The 23,747-nt window shown below is 53.6% G+C and overlaps 7 protein-coding genes across 7 annotated transcripts; 5 read left to right on the top strand and 2 right to left on the bottom strand.

The window, feature by feature from the left end:
• Positions 1–357: 357 nt before the first annotated feature.
• P168DRAFT_314279 (uncharacterized protein) lies at positions 358–3,550 on the top strand (the record flags this gene model as incomplete). The annotated part of the gene is made up of 2 exons (XM_024839763.1): positions 358–1,315; positions 1,377–3,550. The coding sequence occupies 2 exons, from the start codon at positions 358–360 to the stop codon at positions 3,548–3,550; spliced, it is 3,132 nt and encodes a 1,043-aa protein (XP_024696751.1).
• Positions 3,551–4,633: 1,083 nt separating this feature from the next.
• P168DRAFT_262330 (transcription factor SUA7) lies at positions 4,634–6,164 on the bottom strand (the record flags this gene model as incomplete). Its single annotated transcript, XM_024834741.1, has 1 exon — positions 4,634–6,164. Exon 1 carries the CDS (start codon positions 5,684–5,686, stop codon positions 4,634–4,636), a length of 1,053 nt encoding a protein of 350 aa, XP_024696750.1. The 5' UTR covers positions 5,687–6,164.
• Positions 6,165–6,616: 452 nt separating this feature from the next.
• P168DRAFT_286307 (ATP synthase subunit H) lies at positions 6,617–7,645 on the top strand. Its single transcript, XM_024836318.1, has 3 exons — positions 6,617–6,918; positions 7,000–7,081; positions 7,188–7,645. The coding sequence occupies exons 1-3, from the start codon at positions 6,892–6,894 to the stop codon at positions 7,448–7,450; spliced, it is 372 nt and encodes a 123-aa protein (XP_024696749.1). The 5' UTR covers positions 6,617–6,891; the 3' UTR covers positions 7,451–7,645.
• A 399-nt stretch (positions 7,646–8,044) lies between these two features.
• Positions 8,045–9,353, top strand: P168DRAFT_300911 (uncharacterized protein). Its single transcript, XM_024838483.1, has 5 exons — positions 8,045–8,307; positions 8,466–8,633; positions 8,759–8,839; positions 8,981–9,031; positions 9,112–9,353. The coding sequence occupies exons 1-5, from the start codon at positions 8,264–8,266 to the stop codon at positions 9,233–9,235; spliced, it is 468 nt and encodes a 155-aa protein (XP_024696748.1). The 5' UTR covers positions 8,045–8,263; the 3' UTR covers positions 9,236–9,353.
• A 1,050-nt stretch (positions 9,354–10,403) lies between these two features.
• P168DRAFT_277782 (DUF1765-domain-containing protein) lies at positions 10,404–13,902 on the top strand (the record flags this gene model as incomplete). The annotated part of the gene is made up of 3 exons (XM_024835627.1): positions 10,404–11,260; positions 11,311–12,879; positions 12,939–13,902. The coding sequence occupies 3 exons, from the start codon at positions 10,404–10,406 to the stop codon at positions 13,900–13,902; spliced, it is 3,390 nt and encodes a 1,129-aa protein (XP_024696747.1).
• A 1,030-nt stretch (positions 13,903–14,932) lies between these two features.
• On the bottom strand, positions 14,933–18,513 carry P168DRAFT_300909 (M28 family metallopeptidase). Its single transcript, XM_024838482.1, has 2 exons — positions 15,649–18,513; positions 14,933–15,565 (listed from the first exon to the last, which is right to left on the bottom strand). The coding sequence occupies exons 1-2, from the start codon at positions 18,091–18,093 to the stop codon at positions 15,380–15,382; spliced, it is 2,631 nt and encodes an 876-aa protein (XP_024696746.1). The 5' UTR covers positions 18,094–18,513; the 3' UTR covers positions 14,933–15,379.
• A 2,215-nt stretch (positions 18,514–20,728) lies between these two features.
• Positions 20,729–22,765, top strand: erg13 (hydroxymethylglutaryl-CoA synthase). The gene is made up of 4 exons (XM_024838481.1): positions 20,729–20,920; positions 21,022–21,124; positions 21,193–22,262; positions 22,326–22,765. The coding sequence occupies exons 1-4, from the start codon at positions 20,861–20,863 to the stop codon at positions 22,461–22,463; spliced, it is 1,371 nt and encodes a 456-aa protein (XP_024696745.1). The 5' UTR covers positions 20,729–20,860; the 3' UTR covers positions 22,464–22,765.
• Positions 22,766–23,747: the final 982 nt, after the last annotated feature.

Here is a 23,747-nt window from a genome sequence, read left to right as displayed (position 1 = left end):
GTCAGAGCTGGAGGGGCGGTGAAATCATCCATCTGGTTATCAGCTTCGTGTGGTATCATCGCATCTGAACGCCAGCTTTACCTCTCCCCACTCGTTGACTCTATCCTTTTTTTTTTCTGAACGAGCTATCTAGCTCAGTCTGCTCCCCTTATTCTCCCTCACTGGTTACCTTGCATTCGCTGGTGATGCGGGGCTCCAGTATCCGCTGGACCCTGCCTCTCTCCCAGCTGCCCCTTCCCCGCAAAGAGCCATCCAATCCATGTATCTGTTGTATTATGTTCTTCGGAAGTAGCTGACATTGTGGATTTTTGATATCTAGTCTTTTATTAATCGGTACCATACCATAATCCACCCATTATGACGGCACAGACGGTCCCTGCAATTCCTCCTCGGCCATCAAGGTCACCGCACCAGCAGAACCTTGCACCGGGGTCAACGGGCAATGCTCCGAAGATTCCTCCTCGTCCTTCTCGTCATTTCGAACGGTCAATGTCCCCGCTCCGAGATAGCTATGCTCCATCACCGTTGAACGAGCCCCCTCATGGCTCGGCCCTAGGTCGCACGATCTCGAGTGACACCCCACAACGTCCCCCGAGCGTTACGATACCTTCCCTGGGCGAGGAAGGCATCGAGTATGAGGATCTGGGCGTCAGCGACACCCCAGAGAACCACCCCGCCGCCCCGACGGAAACACGGAACGTGGGGAGCGACCTTAAACTCCATGCGCCAAGACCGTCCTTGCCGACTTCGAGCGCCAAAGCTCAAGTACAGGCGGTCACACGCACGGATTCTCGCCAGGCTGCCGCGGCGGGATTTGCTGGAATGACGTCTCCTTCCCACGAGGAGCGCTCTGAACGTCCGGGTCGTTCGCTGCACTCCGGAGCAAGCGGCTCGCGAGCAGACTCATCGACGGCCTCGACCGACCGACGGTTGCAATACGAAGAAGAGCAGGGCATCCCCGAAATTGGACAGCGGGTTCCCATGTACCCCAATGGTGGCGATGTGCAGGCGCCGTCCCCGAGTCCCTATCAGGTGGAACACGGGGCCAATCAGCGCCCGAGCCGGGGCCATAACCGAAGCCGTAGTGGTCGCGAATCTTCCCTGCCCCCCGGGAGTTACGGTCTCCACGGTCATGGCGTGGACCCCAGTGACAGGTTCGAGAAGGCTTGGTATGAGAAGCATCCGGACGAATACGTGAAGGAGGAGAAAGGTCAATATGGCCCCGGCGTTGGCACCCCCAAGCCCGACTGGGCTCTGAGTAGCGATGACTTGAATAAGCTCGTTCGCGGTTCTGCGGTAACCGGTTCTGGCCTTGGTAAGCCCCTATCTATCATGGAAGATGTGTGGGAGTCGTGGGTGACTAACCCCCGTTGAAGGGACCTCTCCTGCTGTGAGCGGCACCCCAGAAGAGGAGATTGGCTACATCGCTTCCGATGAGTACCAGCACCGCCTGGCGTCGCCCCCACCGCCGGGATCGCACCACGACTCGCGTCCCGCGGTTGCTTCGTCTCTGAAACAATCGGAAGTGCCCGATCCGGAGCCTGAGCCTGTGACCAAGGAGATATCGGGCGGGAGATCCAGAGACTCTGGCTTAATCCACGTTAATGAACCCTACCACCATCTGCACCATCCAGATGGCTTTGCTCCGACCCCCGATCCGGATGAGCTGACCCATGGACTCGGAGACGACGATGCTGAGAGGGAAGAGCCCATCCTGGCTGCGGATGAAGTGCGCCCGGAGTCTGCGTACCAACACCCCGCTATCTCCCCCACTTTCGGTCGGAGGAGCAGTCAGGACCATGAGAGGAGCCGGCCTTCCAGTGTCTCCCATAGTCGTCCGACCAGCAGAAGCACCAGCCACCACGGCAGCATGCCCAATCTGGCACGACTCAACTCACGCGATGAGCGCGAGGATGCCCACACGCCGCTCGAGGATGTCGAGGAGTACGAGCCTTTGTTCCCCGAAGATGCGTCCAAGGACAAGAAGCCGGTCTCCACTGTGGAGCGCTTCAAGCAGCGCCCCGACCTGCTTAAGCACCGATTCCCGAGTCAGGACATTTGGGAGGATTCCCCCAACAGTCTGCAGCTCCATACCACCGTGTCCACCCCCGACGCGGCCAAGGAGGAAGTCTACGAGACCCCCGAACAGGAGTCCTTCCGCAGAAGCCAGACGACCCGCACTGATCCTCATCGGATCGCCACACAGATACTCGAGGCCGAAGACCAGGAACATGAGGAGCAGGCCGCTTCGCGACCGGGTGTCACCAAGCAACGGTTCCCGAGCCGTGATATTTGGGAGGACGTCCCAGAAAGCCAGCGACTGGTGACCACGATAGAGCCCTCGGAAGCGCAAGAACTCCAAAGCCCAGTGGTACCCACGAAACCACACATCCCGTCCCGACCTCAAAAGCAGGCTCCCCCTATCAACACTTCTACCAAGCCCGTCACGTCACCCAACAATCCAGTCACGTCGCCCACCAAGCCAGTCACGTCGCCCACCAAGCCAGTCACGTCGCCCACCGAGAAGAAACAGCCCCCCATGATTCCAGATCGGCCCAAGCCGCAGATCCCTATCCGGCCTGCCCGACTTGCCCGTGGATCCACAGATGAGACCAAGGATGCTCCAGCGGCCAAGGATATTGCAGCTAAACCAAAACCTGCGGTGCCATCGCGTCCGGGAGGGAGCAAAATCGCAGCTCTCAAGGCAGGATTCCTTACCGATTTGAACTCACGGTTACAAGTTGGTCCCCAAGTGGCCAAGCCACCGCCGAAGAAGGAGGAACCCCCGGCCGAGAAAGTACCGCTGAGTGATGCTCGCAAGGGACGGGCCCGTGGACCGGCACGCCGGAAGCCTGCAGCCGAACCCGCCCCCTCACGTCTGCCCACGATCCCCGAGGTCCGGATCACCGAGACCTGGAATGTGTGGCAGGTGGACGCAGATGGCCACGTGGTTGTGGGTGACAGCGGGAAAGCCGAGACCTCCAAGGTACAAGGCGACCTGCCCAAGGTAAAAGACGAGTCGCCCAAGGTGAAAGCCGAGTCGCCCAAGGCTGCTCCTGCTGCCCTGGACACCACACTCGAGAGCGCCCCAATGGCCCCGCCGATTTCCAAGAACGCTGCCGGCGAGTCGACCGATCCCCAGCCGTCGCCATCTCCAGCGAAGGAGTCATCCCCTATCAAGGAGTCATCCCCGGTCAAGGAGTCATCCCCGGTCAAGGAGTCATCTCCAGTCAAGGAGTCATCTCCAGTCGAGGAGAAGGCTCAGTCGCCGAAAGCCACATCTCCCCCAGCGACGGAACCTAAGACGCTACCGGTCTTCACCGACGCAGCCCACAAGGCCCTAGACACGGAGGATACCGATGCGACGGACGGGCCCGCTCCCGCCGTAGAACCGGTAGTGAAAGAAGACGAGCCGGAAGCAGCCTCAGCCGCAGCCCCAGCCGCAGCCCGAATTCAATCCCCCGAGGAAGAAGCAGTAGATACCATCGCGGAGGGCCTAGCCGCCGTCGCCGACGGCAAGGAAAACCGAGAAAGCCAACACCACGTTTAGTGATGTGTTCACTATTTGTTGCTCTCCTTTCTGCCCCAGCAGGACGGGCAATCTTCAGTATGTCTAGCATGTTCCATTCATTCACTCATTCATCCATTCCTTCCTTCCATATCGCTTGATGTCAAAGTCTTGTGACTCTCTCCCCAACTCTCCTTGGGAGAATATTGCGAGTACCTACTAGTACTAGTACATCTGTATTTATTTCCTTGCTTGGACATGCACGCATCCGTTGCCCATATTGGGTATTACTTTATCATACATGTACAGTCGTTGTTGAGTCCTAGCTGTGGTAAATTTTTATTATGGCGGTGTGATTTGTGACTATTGTTGGTCTGATTAGTAGTATTATATTGTAGGGATGAAATACCTGGTAGGTAGAGTAGATGATTTTACCTTTTATCATCGCATCTCGGAGAGATCCAAGGTATCAGATAGATATACTACCAACCTAGTGGTTACTACCTATTACTAGCACAAGGCAGGTAGGCAGGCAGACATGTGCCCTACGAGATTCTACCTCTCCCATCAATATACAATACAATACAATACCACTAAACCAATACTTCCTACAAAGTAGATAGATAGATAGATGGGTATGTAGGTATGATTATTCGCATAAAAACAACATACGTACGTCACTAACTCAAGAGGAAGCAAGCAAGCAAGCCAGCCAATTTCGACTTTCGGCTTTGCAAAGAAACAAGCAAGATAGATAGATAGGATGCGATGGGATGGGAAGAAAGAAGATTAAGGGATTCTTTTTCTTTTTTTTTTTTGGGGGGGTTCTTTTCTTCTTTTCGTATGTTTTTTCTAGGTGTTTGCTTCTTTGGGTATTGTGCTATTCTGCCCTACCCGTTGCCCGAGGGTTGGGGAGAGGGAGGAAAGGCGAACAAACAAGCAGGGAAGTGAAGTAGCAATCCAGTAGCAGTAGTAGAAAGGTAGAAAGGTCAGTCACACTGTCTAGGTAATTGTTCCACTTAAGGAACCCTACAATCTGCCCCCAGCAACTACCAAAACAAAAAAAAAAAAAAAAAAAAAAAAAAAAAAAGACGCTCAGAGGTATAGAAACATAGCAAAAAGTAATCAGCTAGCAGGCAAGTTCTTCAAGTCACCTTTTCCTTCCTTGGTCCACTCGGGATCAATCAGACGCTCGCGCTCGGCATACAACTGCTTGTAGGCACCGCGGATCGTACCGTCGCTGACGTGCGCCACCTGGGAGATCTCCTTGGCGGACTTGCCGTGGCCCATCAGGTACGATGCCATGTAGATGCACGCGGCCACGATAGACAGCGGCGAGCGCCCGGCCAGGTCGCCCATGGTCGTGACGCGGTCCGACAGAGCGGAGGAGACGCTGGTAACCTGGAAGGGCAGGTCGAGGAGATTGCAGAACCGGTTGCACAGGTCGCTGGGCTTGGTCGAAGTGGTGGCCGTGTAGGCGGAGTTGGGGTCGGGAACCCCGCCCCGCGAGAGGGTGTCGTTCATGCGTTCTAGGTTCTGCGCCGTGAAGAATTTCTCCAGGGCTTTGTAGATCCGCCCGATCTCTTTCCGGGTCACCTTGGTGACGGCGAAGATCTCGGTGAACGTTCGGGGCACCTTGCATTGTCGACAAGCGATGAAGATGCAGCCTGCGATGATCACATCCTGGGACTTGCCCTTGAACGCCTTGGCGTCATCCACGACCTTGAACAGGTACTTGGCGGTGTCGGCGACATTCTTCTGGATGTTGAAGCCATCGCAAAGCGCGCCGATCTCCTTGTATGCGGCAAGCAGCTGCTTGTTGGCCTTTTCGCTGGACTGTTTGTTCTGCGCACGGTACAAGTCGCGGACTCGGCCTGAGCCACCGCTGGCGATCTGGGTCTCGAGCTGATCGCCGTTGAGGAGGGGATTGGAGGCATCTCCAACACGGGATGGGTCATCGTTGTTTTGATCGTCGTTCGAGAAGGTCCGCCATTCGGAGTGCATGTCGATTTCTCGGTCAGCCAGCACTAGACCGCACGAACCGCACACCGTCTCATGGGATCCCGGGAATTCCAAATTGGGCGGAACCTCCTTGCATTCGGGGCAGATGACATGGACCGACAGGTTCTTCTTCCACGCATTCGGGTCATTCTTCGCAGCGGGAGAGATGGCAGCCATTCTCTCGGTGGTTAGCTCGGGCTTAACAGGCGATATATATTGGCGATCACGAAAACGAGAGAGTTGGCCCCAGAGAAGCGATCGCGATGAACACTCGATAGCGATCGGACAGGCAGTTGTGGCGCAAATCGCCCAAATCACGACTCTGCGTCACTGCCATTTCCGAGTCATGTTAGCCTGGGCATCCGCACGCAATATCAAGACGAGTCCACGCCGGGAAAACGCAACAGCCCAAGAAACACAGGTCTGACAGATAGCCAGTCGTCAAGATCCAACAAGACCTTGGCCACTGCCCGTACTCTGCGACTCTCGAGGGAGAACCAGGATCTATGGGCTGATGTTTTACCTTTTCCAGGCAGACAGACTGGCCCTCCAAGCAAAGAAACTCAACCACGGAATCACCCGCTTCGGTTTCTCAAAGTCCTCACAAATTTCCAAGCCAACGGTTGTCCGACCGCGATAAACCAGTCAAGGTCTCCGTGAGAGGCGGGGTTCCCACGGAAAAGGGGCGACAGAACCTGACAGGAAGCCGCTGCTGACGAGATCGGGGGTAGATCGACCGGGAGCAACGTCGAGTGTCGAGTTCTCGGACAAGTAGGCCGTGCGAAACGAAGGACGGGGAGGGTGATCGGGGGATGGGGGGAGGGGAGGTCAGGGAGCGAGGTGAGAGCGAGAGCGAGAGAGACGGAGGTGATTCAAAGAGCAAGAAGAATCAGAGTCAAGTCAGGTGGCGCGGAGGGAGCGGGCTTAGTCAGGGCACGAGAAAGAGCCGCGATGGATCATGTTGTGTCATGTGACATCCAAACGGCGCTAGTGAAACCTCGAGACGGCCGAAATCCCAGATTCCCACCAAAATCAGGCCAATCAGCTTCCCAGATGGGCGATCTCGAAAGTGATCATTTTGTGGCCATTGCACAATTTATCTCGGTTTTCAAATTTAAGACCATCATTGGAATCCCCTGGACTTGCTGATTACAATGGTCCCATTCTTTTTGTCTATTTCCCAAATGCTGTAGAGATTGGAAGGAATCAAGTCCGATCGAGTCACGTGGGACTGCCACCGGCTGAGTCATGCGCCAAGCCGAAGGGACCCGAAAGTGCAAGTTCAACTTCCAACGCTTCTTTCCGACCAGACTGAAAGCGAACGCCCTTTCTCACTCTCCCTCCTCTACCCCAACTTTCCCCTCATCGACCACCCCGTCGCGATGATGTCCCAGTCTCTCAGAGCGTCGGTAAGTCTGTCATTGGGGATCCTCTGACTCTCCTGTTGCGACTACGTGGATGCATGCTGACCTTCCCCTCTCCTTTCGTAGCGCTCGCTCCTCTCCCGCGTCTCTCGGCAGCAGGTTTCTTCTGCTGGCCGCCGCACTTTCCTGACCTCCGCCGTCCGTCAGGGTACGTCAACCGCTCCCTTTTCACCCAAATTTTCCGCCCAGAGAGCCTTGGGAAACGGGGCCTCTATCCTGTTGAGGAGCATCGCAAATTCTAACATTGGATATAGCCGACCCCGTTCAGGAGCTGTACCTCCGTGAACTCCGTGCCTACAAGCCCACCCCCATCAAGGCTGGCGACGCCGACGCCCACGTCCAGAAGTTCCAGCTGCCCGCCGCGCCCCAGTCTCCCGAGGAGGCCGACCTGGCCAACCAGCTCAAGTCCTACGAGACCCAGGAAGTCGAGGTCGAGGGCCAGGCTGCCGCTGGCGAGGCCGCCCCCGTCGAGGAGAGCTGGTTCGAGGAGGAGGAGGAGGCTCCTGCCGCCCACTAGGTTTGATGAACTTTCGCCCATGATCAATGTTCCGGTTTTTGGGAAAAACCGTGGGGACGATTTGGAGAACGGGGGGAGATTGCGAACATGGAAAGTAGATCGCCATGTTTCTTTTTCGTTTGGTTCTCGAGTCCTGAGAGGCATTTTGTAAATTAAACCTACTCGGAGCATATGAGTTTCTTCATCTTCAAGCAGTATCTGTCTTACGAATCCATATTCCTTCTGTTGCAAGATGAAAGTAGTGTAAGGAATTGATCCACATAGACGGATCAGCGTGGCCTGAGGCCGGCCGGACGGGAGTCACGGGAGTCATATACCCGACCGACATTTATCCAACAACGTCATAAAAGTAACAGTTCAGATACATGCACCACACAGTATAAATAGCCCGTCCTGCAAGGATGACCAACCGTACAACCTGGACGTTTCATCCGCAGCATGGCCAGGATTTTCGCGCATGGGACTCTGTGCTTGACTTTAGCTATGTGAGATTGTCACGATCGAAAGCCAGATAGTTGACCATTTTGATCGGTAATTCATACGAGAATCTACATTACTTTGTCACCAAATATTGTCCAGTTCATGCTGGGGGACAAGAATGAAACAAAGTTCTGTGCTTGATTGAATTGGCCATGAACGCAAGGGTGTAGACCGTAGAGACCGGTCAATATATGACAGCTCCAGGACCAATATCCAGACCGCTAGAATATTGACTTTGTTGGATGAGATGGGAATATTTCTCGGGTCTTCTTTCCGGTTCTTCTGCTTGGGGGTGAAGAGCCAAGGAAGAGAAACTAACGCTGGTCTACATCCATGAGTGTTGGAAGTGGAATGTGGCTACGGAAAGAGATATGTATGTATGTATGTACACCTGCCACATCCTGGCGACGAGAGTGAGAGTGGGGATTTGCTCTGCGACGCACCCTGCAGAGGCAGTCCATCTGGAAAGAAACTACTAGTGTTAGTCAGTGGGAGCGGAGGCCGAACGACTGTAATTACTACATGGTTTGTAAAGGGTTCGCTGGAACGGACACCGAAAGGGATTGATTGATCTGTACTACATGCCGGAGACCGGGTGGAAGGAGGAAAGGGATTTGCCACCGCTGGAAAAGCAGGATAGACAGCGTTCCTGGGAGTATTTCTTCCCTCGGTGTGCTACTACTGTCTTTGTGCGACAAGATGTGTATGTAGTTCGAATATGGGATACAGGAGGAGGGTTATGTTGGTTCGGTTCGGTGGGTGAAAGGCAGGCCAGCATAACCATCCATATACACACTTCGACTGATGCTCACCGACATGATGTGTCAGAAAGAGTCAAACCCATGCAATGTTCGAGACGAGTTTCCTGGATTCGTCTGGAAAGAGACGCCGTCCAGATGGGGGAGGTATGTATGTAAGTCGGTGCTGGTCGTGGCGTCATCGCCGTCTTGATGATTCGAGGGATGAAGCGCCGTCTGCACACCGACCACACAACGTCGCTAAGGGCCATGGACGAGATGTTCAGCCTCTTTTGCTCTGTTGTTCTTTTAGATTAATTGGTGATGATGATGTTGGTCCTGTGGAACCAAGATCATTGGCTTCGTAAGACGGATAGAAAGTGAGTTAGGAAGACGAGGCATTGCTCAGCCTAGTTCCTGCAAGCTTCGATATGCACTGCATAGGCCTCCACTTTGGCCACTGGAAGAGGCCGGGGACCTCGAACGTATCAATACGGGTGATTTGTACGGCACGAGTTATCCATATAGGTTTGTTGACCGGGATCTAAGAACCAAATCAGCCTTGTAATTCAATCCAGATCAAATAATCAATACGAGATGGAGGCATCCATGGTTCGGGCTGATCCGTATTAATATCTCCGTTATCAGTTTGGTCATTGTGTACATAATTGTCTCTGGATTAATGCAGATGAAAGTCACACTTTCAGGCTTCCAGGCTTCTCTTGATTCTTTCTTTCTCTTTCTGAACTGATTCTCTTCTTTTCTCTTCGCTGCTCCTCTTCATTCCTCAATTCCGTCTTCTTCCCATCAAGAGATCTTTCTACTTTGTCAACGAATCATGGAAAGAAGATACACCTACTCCTTTTGACTTTGGACCTCCACTTTATTTTACTAGTCGAGGTCCCTGATCGGTATTGGGAATTACCCACCTTTCTTTCTTTGCGGCTGCCTTTCCCTCTTGCTCCGTCCTTTTCTCCCCGCCGCAACCTCTCCTTCCTCTCGATCTCCTTCCTCGATTTCCTCTGGATTTCTTCTTTACCAGAACCTTGGATGGTAGAGATTGCAGCATCATCTGTCCAAAGTGGTCAAATTAAGAGAGGTATGTGGATTTCCTTCAACTTCCAACCTACCGTCTACAATACATCGGATTTCTTCCCGCCGGTCGATCTACCGCGCGCACCTTTCTTCATTCGTTGCTGCTGTACCCTGACCCGGTCGGTTGGCGTGGCTGCGCTGCATATCGCTGGGGTCCTCCCTCTAACGTTGACTAGGGAGCTACACTCAACGCCAGCATACTTGGGGGTAAATTGGATTCACCTTTCCTTCGGTCTCGTCTTCGATAGCGATTGGGCTGTACAACCCACCGGACACGCAGACACCGCCGTCATAACACTGCAGGCTTGACCTGACTCCTTTCGAATCCGCCGTTCGCCGTCCGCCGTCCGCCCTACCCGCTCCCCCTCTTCTCGCAACACTACCCCCCCTCCCTCTCCTTCGTCGCTTTGTCTTCTCCCTCAAACTCCTGGTCTTCACAACCTCAAATGCGGTCCACGGCTTTTCTCTCGCACATGGTCTGACTGGATTGCCTGTGGATCCCTGGTGCTGGAGGAGCTGGTCTCCCCAACGTCGACAACAAGTTATCCGGCTATCCCGTCCCGTTGGGGGGAGGAGATGTACACCTCGACTCGGTGTCCCTTTCTCGTGGATCTCTAGTCCGCAATTGACTCCTTTCGACCATGTCTGCTTCCGATATCGCCAGTAATCGAACGGCCGAAGAACATGCCTTCTTGTCGCGCGCCGCCAGCTACAATCACCTTCCCGATCTGATCCAGTCCGATACCCCTTCCCCCACCCTGCGGAGGACCTTCTCGGACCTGGCTTCCCAGCACCAGTCCGAATCGCCCCCGCCTCCCTCCAAAGAGGATGTCGCCGCCGGCAAGGACATCCTGCGCCGAACCTCCCTCCAGTCCAAAGACAAGTCCACCATTGCGGTCTCGCGATTTACCGTCTCCGCCGAGGATGTGACCGATGCGCCGGCGAGCGCCAGCCCTCCGGAGCCCCCTCCCCAGGTCCCGATGACGAGGGCTCCGGAGCCCGTGGCTCGCCCGTCCAAGGCCCGCGCCATGTCGGGCCGCCTGGTCAGCTTTGCGCGGAAACCCTGGGCGTCCAATTCGACCGATCGACCGCCATCCCCGTCCGCCAAAAATTCCCGGCTACGACCGCTTCGGACGGAGGACTCCCCGCCCACCGCGCCCATGCCGCCGTCCCGGACGAGCCTCCAGCAAGAGTCAGCCGCGGAGCAATCGGCGGGGAGCCCCGTCCGCAAGCGAACCATCTTGAGCAAACGACCGCGCCGGCCCGTCGTGGCCGTCGTCACGCAGAGCCGAGATGATAGCTCTAGCTCCCCCAGCAGTCCCTCCCAGCAGTCCCTCCGAGCCCATCCGTCGCTGGAAAAGCTCCCCTCGTCGCTCAATGTGTCGACACCGGTTCTCCCCCCGGTCCCCAAGGGCGCTACCACCGTCAGCGTGGATCCCCCGCGGAAGAAGGATGAGCTCTGGAACGCCTTTCGGGCCCTGGAGGCGGATTTTCAAAAGTGAGTGCACCGTTGGAACCCCACGGGGTTTCCCTACTGACGACACACAGATTTCAATCCAAATCCAGCGCCTTCAAAGCCAACGTCGTTCGCGCGTCGCTGATCCCATTCTTGTCCCGCCATCAGTCCCATCCATCCTTGAAGGGCTTGCGACCCGAGGACCTGGACCGTCGCGTCAACATCTTGAACAAGTGGTGGATTGGTCTCTTGGAGATGCTCAACGGGAAGCACAATCAATCCATCTCCGGCACCGATCGGCCCACCTATTTCGACGCCGTGGTCGGGATCATGACGCGGCCGGAATGGCGGGTCCCCTTCCCCAGCCCGCCGTCGGCCGAGACGGCGTCCTGGCCGTTGCAGCCGTCGGCCACCTCCGTCTCCGAGAGCTCCGCCTCCTCGGGCTCGGATTTCCTGGTGGAGTCCATCCATCACAACGTCCGGAATATCTTCACGCAGAACCTGTTGTCGCAGATGGCCTTCGTCGTGGACCGGATGTCCATGCGACACGCGCCGGCCAGCCTGGTGGCCTTTTGCGGGAAGGCGTGTGCGTATGCTTTCTTTTACTGCCCAGGCGTAGCCGACATCTTGGTTCGACTTTGGAACACATCCCCGAATACCTTCCGACAAGTCCTCGCCCAGTCCCGGGTGGACCGGCGTCTCGATGCGCGGACACTCACCCAGGATCTGGCGCTGGGCTTCCCCCCGGCCCTGCGGACGTTGTCCTGCCACACGCACACGGCCCTGGTGCGGTATCTCCGCCAAAAGCCCGATGTCCCGCTGAACACGGCGCAGATCCCCTGGCAGAGCCCGTGGGTTTCGCGGTGGTGTGGTCGGGATACGGATCTCTTCTTTGTCTTTGTCAAATACGTCCATATCCTCTACGCCGACACGTTCGCCCCGGATTTTGCGAAAGACCGACGGATCTTGGCGCCGGGGTTGCTGCCGATCCACGCCCAGGTCCTCGTTGTCCTGGAGGATACCCTGTACAAACAGTCGACCCCCCAGGCGCCTGACAACGCCCACACGGCGGCTGCGATCACCTTCGACGATTTCATCGAAGGGGCCGACGCGGCGGTATCGGCGCTCCCTCTGGGAGCCGCCAACAGTCACCGGTCTATGGCGGAAAATCGGCTCATCATCCTGCTCCGAGACTTCCTGTCCGAATCCTCGCAGGAGCCCAATCACGCTCGACTGTTCTTCGCCGAGTCGTTCTGCTCCATCATGAAGTCGGCCGCGCAGAAGATCTCGCTCTTCGATCACAACGCGTGCTTCTTACTCTGCGACTTGGTCGAGGAGGTCATCCCCATCATCACCCGCTACTCCCAGTCGGTGGATCACGACCTGTTTGATTGGGATTTTTGGCTCGAGGCCAGTCGGTACATGATGCAGAGCCACAATTCGCTCACCGAGGTCCGGGTGTTTTCGTTTTTATTTGCTGTCTGGAGTACATGGACGGCTTGCGAGGAACGAAAGGCTCGGCTGTGTCTGGGTGTTCTCCTGAATGAGTCGTTGTTTTTCCACTACTTCAGCCACTGGAGTCCCATGGTTCGCGCCTATTTCCAGCGTCTTTTGTGCTGGCGCCTTGGCCGGTTCAGCGGTGACCCATCCCCTCTTGACTCGTATGTATTTCCAAGCTGCTGGATTCCTTCTCCCCGATACTGATCCCAGCGCTTTACAGAACCATTTATGAGACACTCTCCCATCGGTTGAACCGTGTATGGAAGTACTATCTCGCCTTCCAGAATCAGGCGGAGGATCATTTTTCGGCGCCTTTGTCCTCCGCCCCTTGCACACCAGCCCCGGGACGCAGGATCATCATCATCCGGTGTGACAACCCCCTCTCGCCGGCCAATTTATTCGTGTCGTTCGATCGCGTCGTCCCTCCCGTCCCGGCCGACACGGCGGATTCCACGGGGGCCAGCTCCGATAAATCCGATCCCTCGTCCGACGCCCCATCTTCTGGGAGGAAGAAGTGGGAGATGTTCAAATCCATGTTCGGCGGGTCTAGTTCTCGGTCGGGCGACAATTCTCCAACGAGCAGCTCCGACGAGTCCGAGACCACCGTTCCCGACACCACGGTGACCGCCGATAAATGCTTGGATGACCATGGGCGCGCGCCCAACTCGGGTGACTTTCCTCGGCCCCGAACGGCCCACCAGCCTTACTCCTTCAAGTTTTCCCTCGAGTGGATGGACCGACCTCAATGGCCCAGCAAGAACAAGCGGCTTTTCACGCCCTGCCTTCCCGTAGGTGCGCAGCTGCACGTTCAGTATCGGCAATCTACATCCAAGGCAGACGGGGACGACATGGACACGGCGTCTGAAAGCACGACTACTACCGAGACCGACGATGAAGACGACGGTATGGAAGAGGCATATGACGAGCAGACGTCGACTGATCCGTCCAGCGGGACGGCACCCAGGGCGTTGGTCAGCGCCAAGAAGCAGGCTATCTTACAAGAATCCCAAATCATCCTGAAGGACACCATAGTGGCCAGCAAATATGCGGGTCGTGGACTTGCCGAATGGGCACAGATCGTGTCCGAATGCGACAGTTTCTTCGCTCGGAGACGTGACGAGGGAGTTCCTTGCGATCGATACGTCGAAACCCCAACGCTGGGCGTTGAGAGCTTCAGGAAGTAGTCGGAAAATGACTAGGAAGTATGTCCAGAAATAATGTCTATTGAGGAAACAGAGAGGCGTCTCTTTTTGCGGTCTTTTTATCGATCTGGGAACCACCCTTTACTGGGCTCGACAGATTATAGGGCCAGTTATGACCACCCACCACCCATCCATCCATGAAATCAGATCACCACGAGATCGATCTAATGCTGTTCTCATCCCGGCAAAGAGGTATTACTATTCATACCTCTGTATACCTCCAATAGCCCACCACAAGGGCAAACTAAAATATCAGTTTATTCTAATATTGTTCTTCCTTCATATTTTTCTTCCTTCTTTCCCTTCTTCTGTTCTTTCTTTCTTATTATTATCTTTCTTTCTTTTTTTGGCCCTAACACTCGCATTTAACCTGTATTTGTATATATAATTTTTTGAGCTAATACATACCAGCGGCGCAGAGACAAAACAAGAATGGGCCTTTCTTTCTTTCTCTCTTTCTTCTGTCTCTCTTTCTTTTTCCCCCTTTTTTCATTCTCTTTCTTTCTTCTGTTGTCTAAAAGGGGTACGCTCATACTTTCTATTCACACCTTTCTAGTTCTAAGGAGGGTGTTTTTTGGAGTTCTCTTGTCTTCGTCGGGACTTCTTCTTTCATTTTTTTTATGGTTTACTGTTTTTCCGATTACCTGATTACCTGTTTCAGTCAGGGGGTGTAGTTGATGTATGGGAGGGTGAGGACTGTATGATAGGGGTTACTGAGTGGTTCTTCACACTGTTGTTTAAAATGTTGATTGGTTGATGGTTGGTCAATTGGTTGTTGATGGTTGATGGTCGGGTCGAGTAGGACAAAAACAAAAGTATTGAATGAGATGGACATTTTACTTCCTACCTCCTTCTACCTTCTACCTTAGGTTAGGTTAGGTGTCTGTGTAGAACCTGAGTTATACACTCAATAGCATATACTCGGAATTATAAGCTCAAGATGATAAGCTCAAAAGCATATACCCATTACGAACAAACCAATCAATACCTCATACAAGAAAATAGATAATATGATGAATTTTAAAATAACACGCTTGATTGACGAAAAGATAATACATATTAATTCCGGTCCGGGAAACCAGACCAGACCAGACCCAAGAGATTGTGTGTATATGTGATGTGTATGGATATGTACGTCGGTAGGTAAAATGTAGGAGGTAGATAGGAGATCAAAGGTAGTAGGTGGGAGGGACCTAGGGGTGTAGGAGGTAGAAAGTAGATCAAAGGTAGAAGGTAAGAGGAGGAGATGCTAACGGGCTGCGAGGAACATGCACATGTATACAAACGAAGAAATAAAAGACGCTAATAGAGACAAGATCCTAGGTATGTATGATGCATCGCATACCAGAGGATCGAAGCGGATAAGGATAAGAAGCCGTCTTTGGGTGGGATGGGGCGGCGTTGTAGTAGTAGTATCTTGGTGGTGGGTAGGAGGACGTATGCTGGGTTCAACAGGAGGTTACGTTTCCAATAACTTGTCGCTTGCGGTGCGGATGATGTTGGAAACCCGATCTACCCACTCCTGGGTTAAGGTCCAGTTGCCGGAGTCGATGCTGTCGCGGATGGCGGGGAAGGTGGAGGAGTCGTAGCCGGACCAGAGCTCGGGTCCGAAGAGGACGTGTTTGAATTGGGTGCGGTTGGGGATCTGTATTCGTTAGTATCTTCGTTACACATAAAGTTTGTAGAGTGGAGGGGGGGGATTGTCTAAAAGTAAAGGGATGAACGTACTCCACCGTCTATACGATCGTCCAGCAAGTGGGTTTCGAAGCTGGCCATGCGGGAATTATACGCCAGCCGCTGAATGCCCATCATGTTGGTTTCCAGTCCGCCGGCGCCCCAGAAGGTATCGTGCCACAGCTTGCCCCATTTCTGAAACTGTGCGGCATCCGCGCTGAGCTTGGCCGCGGCGTCGCGCAGTGGTTTGAAGGAGACGGTGGTGTCTCGCGCAGCCTTGGGCTCCGAGGCTACGGGCACCTTCTTCGATGAGGCGTACTTTTCCAGATCGCCCACGTACTCGCCCAGGCGTTTGGCATATCCTTCCAGGTCAAATGGCAGGAGGAATCCCTGCGCGAATTGGAGGAGAAGCAAGCCCCAGAACTGGCCGAGGGCTTTGTGGTATTGGAAGCCTGGGTCGCCGAACCGGTTCATCCAGTCCCAGTTCTCGTGGCAGCTGTGGTAGGGGAAAGGGTCGCCGACGAACCCAAAGTCCACGCTCGAGGTTCCCGCAATGTCCTGGAAGGCGACGTAGTCGCTTCCAGAGCCCAGCGGACCGAACTTTTGCTTCTTCTTATCCCAGATCTCTTTCAGCGTCTCGTTTGTCTCTGGGTCTGCGACGCGTCCGAGAACCTGTTCGACGATGGCCTCGGCCGCCGGGCTTCCGCTCGCTTCGAAGTTCTTGCCGCTGACGGCGCCGTCTACGTTGAGATAGACGTATCCGTTGTCGCGGAGGCTCTTGATTTCTTTCTCCACGTGCTCAGTCGATCCGATGAGGTTGTATTCCTCTGCGTCCCAGCTGATGAACTCAATGGTGCGCTTCGGGCGCCAGCCATAGGTGAGTAGCTCGCCGAAGACGCGGACCAGCTCGAGAAAGACGGCGGTACCGCTTCCCGGGTCTGAACTCCCCAGGCACCACGAATCGCGATGGTTGCCGACGATGATCTTTTTCTCCGGTTGCTCGTATCCCATGATCGTTCCAATGACGTTGTAAATGGGCTGTCTCTCCACCTCGTCCAGCAAATTCACCAGGTTCACAACGGGGGACTTCTCATCTCCCGTCCACCAGTTTTTCATGTCGGGAACACCGCCAACCCACTTCCGCGGAACCTTGGAGCCATGCCCCTTGAGACCTTTCAAAAGCTTCTGCGCATTGCTCCAAGAGATGGGCATACTGGGGATAGCTGGCAAACCCTTGCTCTCTTCGAGCGTGAGTCGCTTCTTCTCCTCCGGGGTCGAAGCGAAGCCCGGTGAGAGGACATCCCCTACCACCCACGACATCAAGCTCACCCCACCTCGTTGGACGCCGTCACTAGGCATGTAGCGCCCGTCGGGGAACACTGGGCCCCGGAGGAAACCGTCTTCGGCGGGATCGGAGTAGATAATACAACCCGCCGCCCCGGCCATCTCTGCCGCCTTGATTTTCAGGGCGCGATCAGACTCCGAGCCGTAGTAGCGGACCAACGCTATGGAGCCTTCTAACTTGACGCCTTTGTCCGCAAGGTATTTGAAATCTTCGCGAGAGCCGTAGTTCGCGTAGACAAGGTGGCCAGTGACGTTTCCGGACTTCGAATGGCCGTGGAAGACCGGCGTCTCTGCTTCTTTCTCCTCCAAATCCGCCTCCCATCTCAATTCTGGCGGATCCACGATTGCCACTTTCCTCCCATCGTCTCTCGGGTAGTTCAAATACACCTGGAACTCCTCGATATCAATCTGATCGAAATTGGCGGTCTTGAACGCATGCTCCACCGACTTTGCCAGCACGAAGCTCCCTTCCGTCCCGGCAATATGAGAGTAGCTCGTGATCCTCCGCAAATTCTCTGCGATATTGGTCTCGTTGATGTGGCCTTGCACAAAGTTCTCCACCGACGCCGCCGTGTAAGACTGCGGCCCCATGACCAATTTTCCATTTAGGTTGAACAGGTCGGAAACGAAGAAGATATAGACCACCGAGACCACGAGAAACAGGCCAAACAGGCGCAGGAGGATCAAACACCCGTGCGCCCTCACCCCCGAACGGGCATCATCCAGGTTGATGGTGAATCGGAAACTGGGTATGAAACGACGGAGAGGCAGGTGCATCGACGAGAGGGTCCGCGTCAGGTTGGTGAATCGTTTCGAGAATTGCGAACGTAACCGGGAGCGTTGTGAGTGTTGCGTGCCGTCCTCGACGTCCATCTGGGCGAGTTCCCGCTGCAGCTCTTCGAGCGATTCCCTCTCGGAGTGGGAGCCGGACGAGTCCAGGTCGTCCAGACTGTTGCGGACCGACTCGACGGTCGGCGGGTGATAGCCATGGGGACGGGATGCGGAGGCCGGGTTTCCGTTATCGCGAAGCAGGCCTTGTCTCTCGGGTTCATCCCCCTGTTCGTCGGAGCGGGAGGAGCCCGGACGAGCGGCGACGGCCTCTTCGTAGGTCGGGATTGGAAGGGACTCATAGTTGAATTTACTGTCGTTTCCCATGGTGGCGGTTATGGGCGGTCGCGAATATCGGACTAAGTGGGATCATGATCTGGACAGGAAAGGAGTGACCGATGGAGACATACTCCGTGTTTGCGAGAGGATATCAAAGAGAAAGGAGAAGAAAGAGGGAGAAGATTACAAAAGACCGGAAGGGGAAGAAGTACAGAACAAAGAAAGGAATCGAAAAAATGAAGGAGTGATGAGATAGAGATGGGGATGAAGTCCAAAGGATGGAGGATTCAACGTTCCAGGCACGGAGAAAGGAGGAGTTGAAATCGAAGTCAAGACAGATAGTGGAGGTGCCGCCTGAGGCCCTCATTTCCCCAGACCTCCGACGCCGAGGCGTGGCGCAACCCGTGTAAAATTAGCCCGCCAGGCAGATGGATTTGGGAATAAGAACCACCAGTAACTGTCATAAATTGCTATGGTTTATTCTCGATAATTTAGGTCTATAGTCAACAAATATGCAACTATAATTCAAAAGAATATTGAAGGCAGTACGCCTCCGGTGAGGATGGTGGCGTGATGCGGTATTGTCATGACCAATACTAACCATAACAGTACAATAAAGCCATGTATGGCACATAGTCGCCACAATTGCCCGCTGTCTTGTATATAACGTAATGTATATACGCATACTTACATACGGATTAGCCACAGCAAGATCCTGGCTAATGAGGATGGAGGGCAACAATCCGTCTACTATAACTGATCTAAGCATGGAAGAGGACGAGGGAGTTGTTGTATATTTGTGGCCTCTCACTCAGAATCTCACTCGGTACGTAGTCTGATGCTGTAGGATGATGCGGTAGGGTTGTGGGTATAGGCCATCTGGCCACTGGCTGAGGCCCAAGGATATATATATCCACATCCGAATATTGAAATGAGCCTCCACGACGCAAGTCAACTTGGAATAGTGCAGAAATCGATACAGACGCCGTTTATCCGTGACAGTACGAATCACAATCTTGCAGGTATCTGTGGAACCGCTCGAGAATCCCTACTAGAGCTTACTGTATCAACTATCGTGAGTTGTATGACGGGACCGGCAAACAGCAATGGCCGCCAGAAGCGCAGATATCTTCTAATATCCGACCCAGAGCCATCCACAAAAAGTGATGGTAGCGACCCGGACATTGGGAGGGGCCAGATCCAAACCTAGGAAGTCGAACCCCACTCGGGTCCTTGTATTCGAAACATTTGGGGTTCGGCAACGTTGGGAAATTGAGGAAGCATACAGGACAAACTTGACCAGAGATCCACCAGATAATATTGATTATTCACGGAACTCGTTCAATGCTATGCGAATGCCAAGCATATATATCTATATAGCTTGGAATCAGATTGGGAATAGAAGATCCCCAGTATAACAGCTGGTGGTGATTCCGCGGGCATTATACTAGAGGAAGGAAAAGTAAGATAGGTACGAAGGAGTACGGGCAGCACCACCGTGCTTATCTACTTGGACCAACGCTGACAGTTCTGGAACTGAACAAAGAGGGCGAAGTCGGTCTCTGAATCCTCTCTGACCGGACTTGAGTGATTCGAGTGACTTGATTGAGCGAAGACCAGAATGACCCCCGGGCGAGAAACCGGAATGTAGTTGGAGGAAGGCGAAGCGAGGGGAGGATATCGGTCAGACCTATGGTATAATGGCCGAAAGTACCCAAACCAGTAGTTCGTAGCACGAAAGAATAGCGTAACAGGCTGAATTAGTTTCGACCCGCTGTGCTAGAGTGCTAAGATATGACCGACACCGGGATGGACTACGGAGACGGAGTGAGGCTATGTATATCTCTTATCAATAAGGGATGCATGTCTCAACTGACCATCCACTAGAACTTAGTGGTTCATATGCTTGTGTACTCCGTACTTGAGGGACTATCAATCGTCTTTCATGTTGATTTAAGCGTGATTAAGCGTGGATATGGTTCTAGGGGCGCCAAAGTCATCGATATCAAGTATCCTACAGAGGGAAGTCTTATAGATCCGTCCGGAACCGGTCCAAAGAGTGACACCGAAAAAAAAGTCGGTGAGACGAGGAGAAAAAGAGGGGGGAAACGTTGAAGATCAGGCAGACGAATTGGACGATTCGAATCGAGTTCTGCTGGGGCATTCCCCTGTCCAGAAGAGAAATTGTCTCGTGGAAAGGAGATGGTAGTATGGTGAGTACCGTGTACATTATATCCTGGAGATATTTGGGATGCTGTATTGTGCTTGTTTTGGGCAACATCCATGTCGATCGGGGGTGCACTTTACTTGAGAATTACCAGAAATACCGTTCCACAGGTATTATGCTGCAGCTGAGGTAAGCCACTGGTCTAGCCTATTACAGTAATTATTGACACCTCAGGCAAAGATTAAACACTACCCACCAATGAGAAGACACCCGCTAACCCATACAAGCTAGATCCAATACGGCCATGCGGATCCAGAACCAGGGTCTCCCGTATTTCCATCCGTCTCCATCTCCATTTTTATTTTTTTTTTCTTCTATTCTCTAAAGTTACCACTAGGGAAACTGATCAGTGGTCGAGGTTGGGTCTGGTCCTTATAGATACAACTCATCGTCCTCGCTCTCTCCCCTCCTTTCTCTCTCTCTTTTCTTTCTTTCTCTCCAGTCTTCCTACTCTTCATTCTCTCTATCTTCTTCCTCCCGTCTTGTCCTTTTGTGTACCGGTGTTTGCCTGCACAACTCTATTCTTACACTCCTAATCTTATCGCCCCATCCCACTTCCTCCCTTCACCCCCCCCATACACCGCCACTATGTCTGCCCGTCCTCAGAATATTGGTATCAAGGCCATTGAGGTCTACTTCCCTAGCCAGGTACGTTCTGCCATAATATACTTCTCCTTTCGGACAATGTTCTGTCAAAAGACAAGCTGTTTCTGTCTGTATTGGCCATCGGGTACTAATCAGATGTATAGTGTGTTGACCAGGCCGAACTCGAGAAGTTCGATGGCGTCAGCCAGGGAAAATATACCATTGGTCTCGGCCAGACCAAGATGAGCTTCTGTGATGACCGTGAGGGTAGGTCAAATCATCCCTTTCAATCTCTCGGGCTATTGGACCGAATGCTAACTATCCCCGCTTGATAGATATCTACTCCATGGCTCTCACCACCCTCTCCTCCCTGCTGAAGAAGTACGAGATCGACACCAAGTCGATTGGCCGTCTCGAGGTCGGTACTGAGACTCTGCTGGACAAGTCCAAGTCCGTCAAGTCCGTCTTGATGCAGCTGTTCAAGGACAACACCAACGTCGAGGGTGTCGATACCGTCAACGCCTGCTACGGCGGTACCAATGCCGTCTTCAACAGCATCAACTGGGTCGAGTCCTCGGCCTGGGATGGCCGTGACGCCGTCGTCGTGTGCGGTGACATTGCCCTGTACGCCAAGGGCGCCGCTCGCCCCACCGGTGGTGCCGGCTGTGTGGCCATGGTCATCGGTCCCGATGCCCCCCTTGTGTTTGAGCCCGGTCTCCGTGGCAGCTACATCACCCACGCCTATGACTTCTACAAGCCCGACCTCTCCAGCGAGTACCCCGTCGTGGACGGTCACTTCTCCCTCCAGTGCTACACCGAGGCCGTCGATGCTTGCTACAAGGCCTACGCTGCCCGTGAGCAGACCCTGAAGGGCCAGAATGGCATCAACGGTGCCAAGGACGACGAGTCCAAGACCGCCCTGGATCGCTTTGACCACATCCTGTTCCACGCTCCTACCTGCAAGCTGGTCCAGAAGTCCTACGGCCGTATGCTGTACAACGACTACCTGGCCAACCCCACTCACCCCGCATTCGCTGAGGTCGCCCCTGAGCTGCGGGAGGTGGGCTACAGCGCCTCTCTGACCGATAAGAACGTGGAGAAGACCTTCATGGCCTTGACCAAGAAGCGCTTCGCGGACCGCGTCCGCCCCAGTCTGGACGTCCCCACCCTGTGTGGTAACATGTACACTGCCACCGTCTACGCGGGTCTGGCGAGCTTGATCACCAATGTTAAGTTTGACCCGAGCGAGCAGAAGCGCGTTGCGCTCTTCTCCTACGGCAGTGGTCTCGCTGCTTCCATGTACAGCGCCAAGGTTGTCGGTGACATCTCTTACATGGCCGAGAAGCTCGACTTGCACAACCGTCTCAACGCCCGTAACGTCCTCGAGCCCCAGGCTTATGACGATGTAAGTCATTTCCCCTTGGGACACCTATCTTAGGGGAATTTGCAACTGACCTTTACTTTCCAGATGTGCCAACTCCGTGAGCATGCTCACCTCAAGAAGGACTTCCAGCCTGCCGGTAGCGTTGACACGCTGCTTCCGGGAACCTACTACCTGACCAACATTGATGACATGTTCCGTCGCCACTACGCCATCAAGGAATAGATCCATCCTCTGGACATGATCGATCTTCTCCTTTGAATCTTCTCTTCTCTTCTCTTCTCTTTTCTTATATTCCCTTTTTCCTCTTTCTAGACGGCTCACTAGATTCCCTACCCGTTACGACATTTTTTTTTTTACCGCTCACCCGCATAGACCCCATTGCAAATAGCATGTGTCTGGTTCTTTATGATTGTTTTGATGTGATGCTGGTTTGCTGCCGGAGACGATTGTGATCTCTTCATGCGGAGCTAGGGAGATGCTCGGGCAGCGGCGCTGGAATGCATTCGGATTCATGAAATCTCAAGATATCTATTAATTTATTTAATCATTCAACGATTTGTTTATTTCGTCTTACATATATATATATATATTGATTTTCATACAAATACAAGTGTGCACATCTGTTTTATACAATCCTGAAAAGTAGTTACGAACATCCGATGCCTGATCACACGTACACATTTCATGCAATAACCCAGATCCGCTCGAACGATGGTCTACACCGACCTAATTACTAACGGTGACAATGTATGTTCATCGTCCAGAAGAATGGTCTTTGACAAATTCAAGACAAGAACTGAAAACAACAGCTTGAGGGCTAGCTTGGTGGCCAACAACTCCAAGCACTCCTCCCCCGGTATCATTCCTAATTTATCCCCTCCCACACATCACTCCCGGGCTTTCGTCCCTTCTCTTACCTGACTAAACCCTGAACACCATACTGAACAATTTCAAATCGATTTTATCCACCATGTTTACAAAGAGAAAGAGAAAAAATTAGAAATAAGGTCAACCTGGTGCAGATTCGACGGGGGGAACCACTCAGCGCGCCGAACGCCCGCTAGGAACTATGGGCCCGGCGCGTACTGCAACCCCACTCGCAGACAGTTGATTTATCGACCTTGTGCCTGATAAATGCCATAATTATTCCTAAAATAGAATTTTGTCCTGATGCTACCGCTCCAGATGCTGGGCGTTCCTGGACGGGCTGGCTGGTGTAGCCGTCCTGGTGCTGATCCACTGGTAGTATCAAAACCCTAAGCGCCTCGATCTGTGATCATCCTCCCCCTCTTTGAAGAACCAGCATACCAGTCATTCAGACTCTGCTTGCCGCCCACAGTTAAGCGCCAACCATCAGGAATGTTTCAATCTATTGTATGATCATGATTTGCCGCCATTCGGATTAATTTAGCTCCCAATACCCCAGAATAGCACGAAACACCAATGTTGCCGTTTATAGATTCTCCCCCTGGACGAGAACGTACCATCCTCAGAGAGGAATAGCGG

Source organism: Aspergillus campestris (assembly GCF_002847485.1).
Source record: "Aspergillus campestris IBT 28561 chromosome Unknown P168scaffold_1, whole genome shotgun sequence".
NCBI classification, from domain to species: Eukaryota; Fungi; Ascomycota; class Eurotiomycetes; order Eurotiales; family Aspergillaceae; genus Aspergillus; species Aspergillus campestris.
This window is presented reverse-complemented; position numbering and strand designations above follow the sequence as displayed.

Coding starts and splice junctions, on each gene's coding strand:
- erg13 (XM_024838481.1), top strand. CDS start 20,861: ATGTCTGCCCGTCCTCAGAATATTGGTATCAAGGCCATTGAGGTCTAC. Junction 21,125..21,192: donor CTTCTGTGATGACCGTGAGG/GTAGGTCAAATC, acceptor CCCGCTTGATAG/ATATCTACTCCATGGCTCTC. Junction 22,263..22,325: donor AGCCCCAGGCTTATGACGAT/GTAAGTCATTTC, acceptor TTTACTTTCCAG/ATGTGCCAACTCCGTGAGCA.
- P168DRAFT_300909 (XM_024838482.1), bottom strand. CDS start 18,093: ATGGGAAACGACAGTAAATTCAACTATGAGTCCCTTCCAATCCCGACC. Junction 15,566..15,648: donor ACGATCGTATAGACGGTGGA/GTACGTTCATCC, acceptor TAACGAATACAG/ATCCCCAACCGCACCCAATT.
- P168DRAFT_286307 (XM_024836318.1), top strand. CDS start 6,892: ATGATGTCCCAGTCTCTCAGAGCGTCG. Junction 6,919..6,999: donor CCCAGTCTCTCAGAGCGTCG/GTAAGTCTGTCA, acceptor CTCCTTTCGTAG/CGCTCGCTCCTCTCCCGCGT. Junction 7,082..7,187: donor GACCTCCGCCGTCCGTCAGG/GTACGTCAACCG, acceptor CATTGGATATAG/CCGACCCCGTTCAGGAGCTG.
- P168DRAFT_300911 (XM_024838483.1), top strand. CDS start 8,264: ATGAGTGTTGGAAGTGGAATGTGGCTACGGAAAGAGATATGTAT. Junction 8,308..8,465: donor CTACGGAAAGAGATATGTAT/GTATGTATGTAC, acceptor TGGTTTGTAAAG/GGTTCGCTGGAACGGACACC. Junction 9,032..9,111: donor GAACCAAGATCATTGGCTTC/GTAAGACGGATA, acceptor TGCACTGCATAG/GCCTCCACTTTGGCCACTGG.